The sequence below is a fragment of the Cydia pomonella genome, chromosome 22 (genome assembly GCF_033807575.1).
Source record: "Cydia pomonella isolate Wapato2018A chromosome 22, ilCydPomo1, whole genome shotgun sequence".
In the NCBI taxonomy this organism is placed as follows: Eukaryota; Metazoa; Arthropoda; class Insecta; order Lepidoptera; family Tortricidae; genus Cydia; species Cydia pomonella.
In genome coordinates, this window is record NC_084724.1 from 3,997,964 (window position 1) to 4,012,002 (window position 14,039).

The 14,039-nt window shown below is 36.1% G+C and overlaps 2 protein-coding genes across 2 annotated transcripts in view; one reads left to right on the forward strand and one right to left on the reverse strand.

The window, feature by feature from the left end:
* Positions 1-7,235, forward strand: part of LOC133529950 (gastric triacylglycerol lipase-like) — a 60,046-nt gene extending 52,811 nt beyond the window's left edge. The window contains exon 2 of the mRNA XM_061867736.1: positions 4,647-7,235. Within this exon, the coding sequence (XP_061723720.1) occupies positions 4,655-5,947 (1,293 nt within the window). The 5' untranslated portion in view covers positions 4,647-4,654 and the 3' untranslated portion in view covers positions 5,948-7,235. The remainder of the gene's footprint in view (positions 1-4,646) is intronic.
* LOC133529948 (uncharacterized) overlaps positions 1-14,039 on the reverse strand; it is a 276,394-nt gene that overhangs the window by 120,657 nt on the left and 141,698 nt on the right. The window lies entirely within an intron of this gene.

The following is a 14,039-nucleotide window of genomic DNA, read 5'->3' on the forward strand; positions in this document are numbered from 1 at the left end:
AGTACTATGAAAATCTCGGCGCGAATCGAGGTACCGCGTATCCATATTGTATAGGTAAGTATATATATATATATATATATATATATATATATATATATATATATATATATATATATATATATACCTATTCTATATCTACTTAGCCTGCAACCCTTCGTTCCCTGGCCTCTATAGTGATGTACCATTAGTCTATTATCAAATCTAATAAGTCATAATTGTAATTGTATTGCCGTCGGCAGGGTATTCATCCTCACACCCTAGAACCTAAATGCTCGCGTACTGTGCGGTTTAAGAGGAATTTCATCCCGCAAACGCTTCGCCTGTGGAATGAGCTTCCTGCCGAGGTTTTCCCGAGGGGCTACAGTATGGGGTCCTTCAAAAAAGAAGTGTACAGGTTTTTAAAGTGTCGGCAACGGCTACGGTGACTGCTTACCATCAGGCGGGCCGTATGCCTGTTTGCCACCGACGTGATATAAAAAATGCGTGATATATAAAAATATAATATAAGCGTACTCTCATCTTAGATGCCAGGAACGCACGTGCAACCCCTCTGGTGCTGTAGGTGTGCATTGGCGACGATAATCGCTTACCATCAGGCAATTTGTCTGCTCGATTCTACTCACTAATGCAGCTACTTTTACTATATGACCAACCCCGAAATAACGAATTATTTGAAGTGAAATTCTTTAGCGGCGCTGTGCACTTTTTGTGATGGGAAAAAAATGTTGAACTCGTGACAGATCACGTGACCGACAGATTCGTCAGATTGAAAATTCGTAAGACGGACACGTGACCTTGGTGTAAGAGTCGTTGAAATTATGGATGGAAATTGATTTTTCTGAGAGATAAACTTTTTAATGTTAAATAATTGTAATCGTTCTGAAGTGTTAATTTTTTAATGAAATATAATTTGTCATGTTTATGTACGATAGCGCAATAAATGAATATTGTATTTTTCCATAATGATAATTAAAGCAATTCGTGCAAAATGATTCCCTAACTATTCCAAAATATCAAAAATGCACAACGTTAATATTCAAGTTTTCACTTCTGCTGGCACTCCCGGAGTGCAACACGTTGCTTTTTTTTGCTTTTCCATAGAAAACAAACATTTAATCAGCCAAAGTGTATGAAAAAGCCAAAAATAATTCACAATTTCGGGGTTAGTCCCATAATAAATATAGCTCAGTGTAGCTAGTAAAATCGAGCGCTGCATTTAAAATCCATGATGGAAGACACCCTGTATATCCCAAATTTCGCATCCCTTTGTTTGACATAGAAAAGCCTTAATGTAATGTTTGTCAGATTATAACAGAGGGGAGGCCTTTGCCCAGCACTGGGATACACAAATAAGCTAAAAAAAATTGTCAGATTATCATTAGTCATAATTCGGGATTTTCGTAAGGTTATCCTATAGATAGGTTAGGTTACGAGTAGGTTTGTTTTATGGCAATCCAGAAATAGAACGTGTTTCTAAAAAAAACAAGTTATGACTAACGAAAATGCGGACAAACAATACATTATGACTTAAACCTTTATGGGAAACAAAAGAGACCTCTCAATTTTACTAAACTCATGTGCACCCTACAATCCTCATGCTATCCCTGTCTCATTGTTAATATCGCGCAAAGCCTTTATTAAACTACGTGCAGGCGACAGGTTAACTGTCAAATTCCTGGCACTTCCGGTCCACGAAACCGGAAGTCAAGTTGCCGAGGCGTCCCAAATGGCGTAGCGAGTCTTCTATTAACTTTGCTTGTGTAATGTAACGAACATAATTTAATTTAGCAAGAAGATTTGTATTCATTTTCAGGTTGGATTGATTTGAAAGGCCGATTCAATAATGAAGCACCTTTTTGTATCACGAGCACTGAATGATTATAATAAAATTACAGTCGAATTAAGAAGTTATATTATGTTTGGCCGGTATATGGACCGTGATTACCATTTATATTGTTGTAAGCTACCATTGCGTGAGAGCGGTGCTTCTTAATACCAGGGATCGGAAACCGGTATTTTTTGTATGGGAACGAAAACGGTATTTTTTCGTTCTTTGTTAATTATTTCATTTCTAATTGGGCAATCTAATAATACGAAGTCGTTATCTAAAACACAACCGAGTCCTATATTTGGAGTATAAAATAAACCGAATTATATGTTTATTTCAAAGTTTTTCCAAAAAACCGGTTCCGATCCCTGCTTAATACAAGTATATTCATTACTTAAAAAGAGGCATCGGCACAGATGTAAAAAGTTTACTTATAAGTTACGAAATAAATATTTTTCATTTTCATTTTCATTGTTTTTGAGCTCCCGATATTTCGACGCAGTTACATGCATCTTGTTCACGGGTAACTGGAGATAGCGAGTGGGTGTCAAAGTCCCACCCCCGGTCAACCCAGACCCCCGGTCAATTTAAGTCTAATGAAACTAAACGTAAATCATTTAAAACTGTTATTCTTAATTTTCACATTCTGAATTCAGTACCCCTAGTGTAAATAAATTCGATTTTGAAACGTGACGTACGCGTTTGCGTTTAGTCTCATTTTGTATTGGATTTAGAAAGAGCGCGCCAAGCGGGACGTTTTGGAAACTTAAAATCCTATACAAAATGAGACTTAACGCAAACGCGTTCGTCACGTTATGATGTCGATAAAAATTACACTAGGGGTACAGAACGCTCGTCAGTATCATTCTTACAGATCGATCTGAGAAATTCATAATCTGAAAAAATCAGAACGTGTGTGGAACATAATGATTGTATGGCATTCCCGGCTTTCTGAATTAAGAATCTGAATTCAGAGACATTCCGGACGTGTGGGCCGGCCTAATGCGTATATATTGTTACCAATATTGCAAACCAGTGCTGTGCGTACATGTGATCTATGTAGTAACTATTAAGGTATATTTTCCTATGTTGAAGCCGTCTTTAGTTGTAATTCTAGTTTACGTCCTAATGTATTAATTTTTGATTTACTTGCATGATGCAAGACCAGTCACTATGTTAGCAGATAAGTAGTTCTTTAATTTACAGTGTTGATAAGTTGTGCTATAATGTGATTAAGAATAAATACTTTTTACTTACCTAATGATAGTTTATTTAAACGATCATTGATCAATAATACATTATGATACAAGTGCGAAAAGTAGGAAATTCGCAGCGAGTGGCGATAAATTAGAACGCGACCGAAGGGGGTGTGCCATATATGCTCTTCGTTTGTTTTTTTTTTCGAATTATAAAATATTCTAAAAGGTTTATATGCACCAAATTCTGTTAAAATAAATCAGAGAGAATAATGGGGACTACGTTTGTAAGAAAAGGTGGAAAAGGTGGAAAAGGCGGTTTCCCGCGGTTGTTCACTTCCGTCGTAATTCTGGTATTATAGTAAGCATATTTATTTTTCATTCTAGAAATCAATTTTGACTTCCATACAACATCTGCATGATTGCAAAAACTTCGGCCGACATTTTCGGTTGTGCCAGATTCAAACATTTTAATTTCACGCTTAAAATTCTTATTTAAAAACTTTCCTTTCATTCCTTCCACACAAAAACATACTCATAACCCCCACTGCCAATATCTACGTTTAGAAAACAAAAGACAACTGAAACTATGAAAACCAAAACGTTACAACTCAATCCAGAAACGCTCTAAAATCAATCTTAAAGGCTAACTCTTTGAGTTTAAAACCGATGCCTTCGTTATTAGTGTAAGCGCTGTTCTATTACAAGTGAACATGAAAAATGCGCGCTCTCTATACACGATGGTTCGTGCGGCAATGTCAGTATGGCATGTGGGTAGTATTCTGAAGATATTAAAAGCTACATACTCCTGGAGCCTATATGATCTAGTATTTGTTCTTATTTAACTTTTCAGTACAAAGAAAATTTACTTTTATTTTAAATAAATTAAGCGGTGGTGGCCGAGTGGATATGACGTCCGACTTTCAATCCGGAGGTCGCGGGTTCAAATCCTGGCTCGTACCAATGAGATTTTCGGAACTTATGTACGAAATATCATTTGATATTTACCACTAGCTTTTCGGTGAAGGAAAACATCGTGAGGAAACCTGCATACATCTGCGAAGAAATTCAAAGGTGTATGTGAAGTCCCCAATCCGCATTGGGCTAGCGTGGGGACTATAGCCCGAGCCCTCTCGCGCATGAGAGGAGGCCTGTGCCCAGCAGTGGGACGTATATAGGCTGAATTATTATTATTATTATTTTATTAAATAAATTCTGTATAATTTATGTCGGCGTTTTAATCCAAGGGTGTTGTAGAGAGTTTTATGGGTTTGATATTTTAAATAAAAAAGCGTTAGCCGCGATTACCAAAAATGTTAATCTCGGGCTCTTAACCTTGTTTGTTTTTTAATAACCTCACTTTAGGGTATAGAAAAAATAATACATTTATTGGAATACAAAAACTCGGTATATTTAGTCACAGATCAGATCAGATACTTTATGATTTAGTATTATGGTTAAAGAAGAAGAGAGGTTTTACGGTTACAAATATGTAGCATCAAAATCAGATATAAACAAAGAACTGACCATAAATGAGCTATTTGGTCGGTACCGTATTTCTATAAAGATAAGCTGAAATTATACTTTCCTAATAATTTCATCATGTTTCGCTTTGTTTCCAGACTGCAGAATGGTCCCATATGGCTTAAACCTCGTGCTCTGCTTCGCCTTATTCGGCAACTTGGCTGATGGACAATTCAAACTTCCACCTTACCCCCCAGATGTCAACTACACACCAACCTTCCCCCAACTAGTGGCCAACCATGGATATAAAGTCGAAACACACCAGGTTATAACTGAGGATGGATACATTCTAACGCTGTTCAGAATTCCACGGGGAAAGAAATGTCGTGGTCCCATAAGACAACCTCCAGTGCTGATCTTACACGGATTTTTAGAAAGCGCTGACTGTTTTATAGACGGTGACCCAAACACTAACCTTGGATACCTGATTCCTGACGAATGTTACGATACTTGGTTCGGCAGTTTTCGAGGAACATTTTACTCTAGAGCTCATATAAAATTGAACCCTGATACAGATAAAAAATTTTGGCAGTTTTCCACCGATGAAATGGGAATGTATGACTTACCAGCGTTTATAGATTATGTCTTATATAAAACAGGCTCAAAACAGCTAAATTATATGGGATTTTCTCAAGGAGGTGGGACATTTTTCATCATGTGCTCCGAAAGACCTGGGTATTGCAATAAAGCCAAGCTTTTCATAGGCTTAGCGCCTGCTACTAGACATTTAAACACAAGATCTTTAGCATTCAGACTTATGACGCAAGCTGTCAATGGAATTTTAGAACCACTACAAGACGCTGGCATTTACGAGGTTTTAACTAAAGGTTACCCTATCCAGAGAATCCTAAATTTCCTTTGTCAGGAAGACATATTGGCTGGTATAATTTGTGGAGCTTTAGACGCTATTCTGGATGGACCTAATCCAGGCTCAATAACTGCTGATACTTTAAGAATAGTATACGAGCATACACCAGCAGGTATTTCTACTAAATTAGCAGCCAGATATGGACAAGCAATGACTGAGACGGAATTTTTGATGTTCGATTATGGACCTACTGCTAATACACAACTTTATGGGAGCGCTATTCCGCCAGCATACAAAATTTCAGCAGTAACCTGTCCTGTCGTTGTGATCCAGGGTCATAATGATGGGATTGTAGACATGAAGGATTCTCTATGGGCCGCAAAACAGATGCCTAATCTTCTCGAGTATCATAACGTTTCTGATCCGCTTTGGACACATTTTGATAATATCAGAAGCCAGTATATACCTAAATATACGTTTCCAACTATAAAGAAGTATTTAAGGGAGTACAGTTCAGATGGTGGTGGTGGTTCAGATGATAAGTCTTTCCGTAGTTCCATTGGGGATATATTGTCCTCCTGGTTGAAATAGCCAATGATAAGAGAGCTAGAGCTGACTCCGGGCTCCTTTAAAGGGCCCGCTGATTACCAGTTCGCCAGACGATATCGGCCTGACAGTTATCCGAGATTCAGATATCAGCTTTTGCGAATAACTGACAGGCCGATATCGTCCGGCAAACTGGTAATCAGTGGGCCCCTTTAGAGTGCAACAGAGAAAACGCTAAAACGATGAGGAGGAGTGATATCTTCCAATTCAAACCATAATATTTATAAGCTGATTTTTAAGCCATATTGCTTATCCCACCGCTGTCAATGACAGTCAAATATATTTATATACACATACATGGTGTCCAGTGCAGTGGCACATATCTCATTATCAGTGATCGGATTTCCCGGTGCAACACGGGTCGAATGACCTCAAACATTATACTAATATGGATATACCCCGGGATTCCACAACTTATATTGTTGAATAAGTTACTGGCTATATTACATTCAGTAAATTTTAGTAACATTTTGTCGCGTAAAATTAATATTTCCGGAAAATAAGTGTATGTGCATTGTGCATATAGTAAGTGTTAGTATTTTCTTTATTCATCTTAACTCTTAGGTATAGGCCTTTTATAATATGCATATAATAATAAAATACCAAAACATAAAAAATGCATACAAACACATTATAAAATACCTGACCTAGGATGCCGCTAGGGCGTTTATTATTATGCAATTTCGATATATGTACTTTCAACAATTACAAAAGATAGGTTGTAAAAGTCTCTTTAATACTGACCTAGGTATCAAATAGCTTATTGGCTATTAAATCCAAAATTTGGGTACATAACACAAAAAATCATAGTTCATCATTAAATTCATTAAAAATTTAAGTTTTGTTTTTATGGATATCTATTAAAAATACTATACAGGTTTACTTTAAAGAATATTCAATGCATGTTTACGAGTATATTCGTAATTTGAGCTGCCTATCTAAGTATACCTATCATATCGATATAATTTTTTTCAAACGAAATCCGGGAATTTTGGTCATATCCATATTACGTTTTCTACTTGGTATCCCACGGTGTTGCACCGGAAAATCCGATCACTGCTGATTATAAATTCAAATAAAATATATGTGAGAGACATCCAAGAGGTTGTTTTAGTATTGTAAGTGTTGCTGATTGATTAGTAACAATAGATCGCTGGCCAGCGGAATATCATGTGTATGCTATTGAGTGCGTATATGATTAAAAATATTATGTATTTATGTGTGTGTTTAACGATTAAGTGACTCAAACATTATTAAATTAAGTACCCAGTGATTGTTTTTCTTTCATATTTATTTTATCAAGCTTATAAATCCCTAAAAAAATATACTCGTTAAACGGTTCATATGAGCCAAAAGCAAAGTTTTAGAGGGCTTTCACTATCCATCTTCTGAAATCTGAGTCCATCATCAGAGCAACTTGCAAGATTCTATTTTACAAGCGAAGTTAATGCGGTAAAACCTGCTTAATAAGATTCTAAAGGAACTGCTGTAAAACTACTCAATTATGGTCCAAAATTATTATTTTTTTCAAAGATTTCTTTCACAATCCACCTCTATTTCAAATTCTCTTTGCCCAACCCAAATATTTAAGCATTATTTTGCTTAAAATTAAGTTGTTTTCTTTAAAGTGTGATGAAAATAATTGTGTGTAACTTCGGAAACTATCATCCTCGTGTCCAATACTACATTTACCCCCCCCTCGTAGCCCAGTGTACTATAGTATGCGTTTATCATCTTCAATTACCGTAGGCATATACAGGGTGTTCTCATCTTTATTTAGCAGGACAAAGCGCGACCTAGATACAGCGATCGATCGGAGTTCATTGACCCCGGGATAAACCTGATACTTGCATTTGTTATCTGTACGGCTCCACATTTCCACATTTCGCCTATTCCACATTTCGTGACATGGCTATGGGCTATTTGACCTGTCTGTGGTAAGGATCGTGACCGATATTTTTGTCATATTTCGAGAACGATTTCGTCAGCTAAATACAGCATAATCGAGGTTTGAACCCGTAACCTTAGACCACCACACACATGTGAAAGGTTGATTTAAGCTATATACTCCACTTTTTGAGGGACAGAGGCTGCGACCCCCGGGCTGGATCTTATCTGGTCCAACAAAACGTCCAACTTTGTCGTTTGCCATAAGGCAAGCAGCAGCCGGCATATTTGAAACGTTTGGGCCAGGTAGGTAACGTTCGGGGCTTTAGTACATTTTTGACGGGGCTAATTTGTGGGGTATTGTTTTTTATTTCTGCATGAATATTTAATAATCTAGTTTAAATCCTTTATACTTAAACATTTTAGTTTTTAATTTGCTTTATCACACTTTTTTTAATTGGAAAATTCAATGTTATTTTTATTCAGAATCAGTAGCTCTTTCGATCCTAATAGAAGAAAAAAGGTGTCCAAAGATTTCTATTTCTTCTCCATTACTATTTTTCATAAACTATTTTAATCTTTTTTTTAATGAAACTTTGAACACTCTAGGGCAACATCATGGCTTTCATAGTTCCCTACTCAAAGGAGAGATCAATAAAGTGGTATACACTGATTCACGTGAGATAAGTCATCAGACTTCTGACAGTCTACACACAGTGGTGACGGTTTTACATTTACACCCATCATACACATAAACACGTTTGTAGACATGTGTCCGGACCGGTCTCGGAAAGCTGAGACTGATACTTTTCTAGCGAAGTTCATAGACTTTGTATGACGGTAACGGAACGGAAGGAACGAAAAATTTATGAAAATTTTGGGACACTTCTATAATGAATTGACTAGAAATAGTTACCATAAAAATCCAAAATGTTTTAAATAGAAGTATGCTTATCATTAAAAGCATCAAACGATGATTTTTTTAGTCATGATTAAGAAATACCTGATTTACACCTTGAAGCAGTTTCTTATTTATTACCTGTGAACAAAATACCCTCAAAAAAATTAAATTTTTAGTTTTTATTGTACGACTTTGTCGGCTTTATTGATTTATATATCCATGCCGAATTTCAGCTTTCTAGCACTAACGACCACGGAGCAAAGCCTCGGACAGACAGACAGACAGACGGACATGGCGAAACTACAAGGGTTCCTAGTTGACTACGGAACCCTAACTAGTTGACTACGGAACCCTAAAAAAGGTAAAATCACAATAACTTCTAAAACTTAGCCGCTTTTTTCTAAACCAACCAACACGCTCTTCAAAATTTAACCTTACGCCGATTTTATTTAAATCCAAATTCTAATACCCCATATTTAAGGCTTTTTTGATATTTCATTTAAGTGCGTGTAACAAAATAACATACCACGTTATGCTAATATGAACTTTATTTTTTATAACAAAAAGTCCTATTTTTGAAACGTTGAATGAGACATGACTTTTTAAAAGATACTAAGAACAGGGTGGTATTTGTAAGCTAATATAAACTTTATTTTGTAGTAATCAAGGTCCCATTTTCTTGAAACGTTGCATGGGATGAGACGTTTTATAAGATAGTACGAATATGAACAGGGTGGTATTTATAACTGGGTCAAGACACGGGCATAACGAACTTTGGCACGGTTTTATTACATTATAATACTTATCCTCTGTAGAAAGATTGACTGAAGCGTTAGTGAAGGTCTTCGTTTCAACTCGGCCATTTCGCTTTCATATGTCCGGATATTCTCCTCTAGAGGTCGCAATTCTTAAGCGATTCTCGTAAAATTTTGTAACCAGATTCTATGATTAAATCGATTTTTTTATCGTTTTATATTTTTTCAAAATGCGGAAAATGGCATAAAGGTCTTAAGCGACAATAGTGTTTGCGGCGCGTAAGACCATTGTGAGTTCACTGGGATAACGACTCAACGAACTAAGTATATTTCACTTTTAAATTTTCTACTGGACTGGTGGGACCTTGCTCAGCACAGGGAGGATTGGAAAGCTAGAGGGGAGGCCTTTGCCCAGCAGTGGGACACACAAATAGGCTAATAATTTTTTTTTTTAAATTCTAAGTTTACGCGAGGTCTACAGCTCACCGAGCTAGTAGCAGTGTTGGCCGAACGTTAATTGCAATTAACCATTATAAATTGAACCGTAACCGTAACGGATAGTTACAATTTACGGTTCAATTTATAATGGTTAATGACCAATAATTTTTAATTGCATTAACGTTTCGGCCAACACTGGCTAGTAGTTTATATATACAGTATATAAAAGAGTAACTTAAGTTAAAGGCAGATAATGCATAATTGCATTATTGAAAATGGGAAGAGTTTTAGCTACTCTTATTTCTACCAGCAAAGCATGCCACAGCTGAGCAGATTTTTTTTGTAGAATTCTTATTTCTAGATTTAAATTTAAGAGGGAAGTATACATCGTCCATACAAAATAAGTCTTCTTCTTCCTCGCGTTGTTCCGGCATTTTGCCACGGCTCATGGGAGCCTGGGGTCCGCTTGACAACTAATCCCAAGACTTGGCATAGGCACTAATTTTTACGAAAGCGACTGCCATCTGCCCTTCCAACCCAGAGGGTAAACTAGGCCTTCTTGGGATTAGTCCGGTTTCCTCACGATGTTTTCCTTCACCGAAAAGAGACTGGTAAATATCAAATGATATTTCGTATATAAGTTCCGAAAAACTCATTGGTACGGAACTTATGTACGAAATATCATTTGATATTTACCAGTCGCTTTTCGGCCATACAAAATAAGTAAGTTAGTAAACATTCTTTATTGCACCAACAATTATACATTTACAATTATACATAAGAAAACGTTTTCCCACCTAAAGTATGTTATTGACACAATGAAAAACTATGTTTTTTTATACAACGTCGGTGCAAGCCTACGGCGTGCCTGATGGTAGGCAGTCTCCGTAGCCTATGCACACCTGCAACCCCAGAGGAGTCACATGCGCGTTGCCGACCCCAGCATCCACCGGCAGGAACACAACACTATGAGTAGGGTCTAGTGTTATTTGGATACGGTTTTATGTAAGGCTCTGCTCTAGATCTGGAATGACATCCTCTGTGCTGTGCCCTACCACACAAAGCGAGATGACATTCACAATGCCCATACCTCTCTTTTGTACGTAGTTTAAGGACGTACCCGGGTAGGTTTATAGGTTTTCCTTTTTTCAAAATTTGCAAAACATTTTTTTTTAAGCGAAACCTATAACATCTAGAATATATAATGCTGAAGCAATAGACATCAAAATCATAGTAATTTGTTAAGATTTAGTGGAAAACGTTTTTAGAATTTTATAAAAAATACCGTTATTTCGCTAGCATCGTAAAGCTATTCTTCTCTCTTAAGTGGTAAAAATTATATTTAAGACAAAAGTAATGCGAAACACTGTCTTAAAGTGAATTTATGAAGCATTACCTGTCAAATGTTACTAGGTTTACTCACTTTTCAAAGGTCAGTGGGTTCGAAAGCCCTTTTATTTAAAGTTCATCGCTAATACACCAAAACTTCTTAACAGCCAGTTAAAACCCAATTTTAATTTGGAACATATTACGTGAAAATACGGTAGATAATTGGATGAGTTATGTATTGGCTGTTATGGCTGTTATGCGATGGGAAGCATCAGATATAACGGGAAAATATCGTCGAAGGGCTGAGTTGATCGACAGCGTAGCGGAAACAACAATAATTCAAAGAATAGAAAGTATCTACATTCAGACAACAGAGAAAATAAATAAACAGGTAAAAACGATATTTTGAAATAATATACTTGGCTTGAAATAGAATAGTACATTACGATACAAGTGCGAAAAATAGGAAATTCGAAACGAGTGGCGATAAATTAAAACACGACCGAAGGGAGTGTTTTAAATCGACACGAGTTGCGAATTACCTATTCGCACATGTATCGTACAACGTTTTACAGTACATATGGCCCTTTAAATGTTCGACACAGTAACGTAATATGCTACTTCTCGCACTAGTGCTATAAAGTAGCCCCATATGTACTGTAAATACTTTATTGGAAAACTGTGTATTTTTATTTATATTATGTTAACGGCACCTATTATGGGACAGAAAGTTTGGAGTATTTTTAATATTTCACCGACACATGTAAAATTTCTACCGCTTTATGCGTTAAAAGTTAAATATCCTATTCTTCCTTTATGTTTTCTATGTATTTAATAAAAGGTTATGTAATTGGTTTCAACATTATTAACAAATTAAAACAATGTTTATTTTTGCTCCAGTCATGGGATATATATAATTTTCAAACTAACACTGTGGTAAAATGTTGCCAGCGTTCAATAACTGAGGGTAAATATACTTGTTTTACGTGGCATATTTTAGGATTTATCTATACCATCCCATTACTGGTACCAATCCCACCATTGTCCCAACTTGCCCAACATGGGCTTTCAATATTTACTTATACCTATATTATCTTATCTATGTTAATCAAAATACAAATTATGCATTAAACTTATTGGTTATCTAAAACCTACCATACCTACCATGAACATTAATATAACATAAATCTGTCTGGTACTCGTATTCATTCCTTAAATTTGTAGGATAATACAAAGGAAATATATCGAGTAAGAGTTACTTACGATACAAGTACGGAAAGTAGGAAATTCGCAACAAGTGGCGATAAATTGAAACACGATCGAAGGGAGTGTTTTAAATCGATCGGCACGAGATGCGAATTACCTTTTCGCACGTGTATCGCACAACGTTTTACAGTAAGTACATATGGCCATTTACTTTCGATATAGGCACGGAAAGTGCTAATTACCGCACTAGTGCGCAAAAGTAGCACCATATATACTGTAAATAATATGTATTTATATGATTGTATACTTGTATGAAAGCGTGTACAGCTTATAGTCGCTCTAAAACTCTTTGACATCATAATACCAATTTATTGCTCCAACTTCTGAAATCCGGAAAGCTCGCTGAAACTTCAGACTGCTGTAAAACTTCTGAAAGCTAACATGCTTGCATTCTAATCAAACTTGCAATATGGAAATTAAGGCACAGTCGGTGTAATTTGCTTATAAATAATTCACGACTTTTGATTGCTGTAGAGGCAATATTAATGATAGGCCAATTCAGACTTGCACCTGACATAAAACCGATATTTGAATCATATTGGAATCATATCAGTTAAGTAGCTGTCATTCTCGCGTTCATTTCGCTCTGTAATATATAATCGAAGTTTTTATCGCACGGTTAGATGTTAGCGAGCTATGGAGTCGAACATTATCAATAACATTATTGAAAATATTTTTAACCAATTGTTTGTATATCAACCACAACTATGTAGGGGACATTTGATTTTTTTCGAACTTTTAATTATTACAAGAGTTATGAGCATTTAAAAATTTGTATGAAATTTGTTTTTCACTCCTAATTTTTACAATAATCAAAAAAACGTTTAACATAGGGGCTTAGCTATGGTTAATATACATCAAATTATGCAAAAATAATGTCAGTATCCAGAGAGAAAAATGGGGAGTACGTTTGTATGGAGAAGCGACCGTCTCCTTTCCACTTAACGGCGCCGGAGTCGCAATTTGTATTGAGAATTCACCAGTAACATCATCATTGCATCTCTCTTATTGTATAGAAGAGCGCCATCTACAATTAATTTAAATATACTCTTCCTTCTCCCTTCCCCATATATCTATAGCCAAATAATTGCATTCGAAACAAGCTTGACCTTTCATCAAAAGCTCCCTAATAACTTGCACCTGAACAGACTCTTGACATTTTCCATAATTGGGCATGTCCTATCGCAACGAAGGGTCGGTGGATAATTTAGAAGAAAAAAGACTTAAATGCAAAAAGAATATGACGAAATATATACCTTTTTTAGTTGGGAAGGTAAGAAATTAGGTCTGGGTTGGCTTTAGTGGTTTTCGGTCAGGGTTTTTCAAGTAGTAGCCTTAAGGGTCATTCTGTTTGAAATAGCTGTTGTTTATCGCCTTTTTTACAAGATTTTGTATAGTGTAGATAATATGTAGATTCGACAAAAAATTAAAAAGATAAGGATCGATCGTTTGATCACACGCAGAGATTTTAAAATTCACACCGTTTCCTACTGGTAGTTAA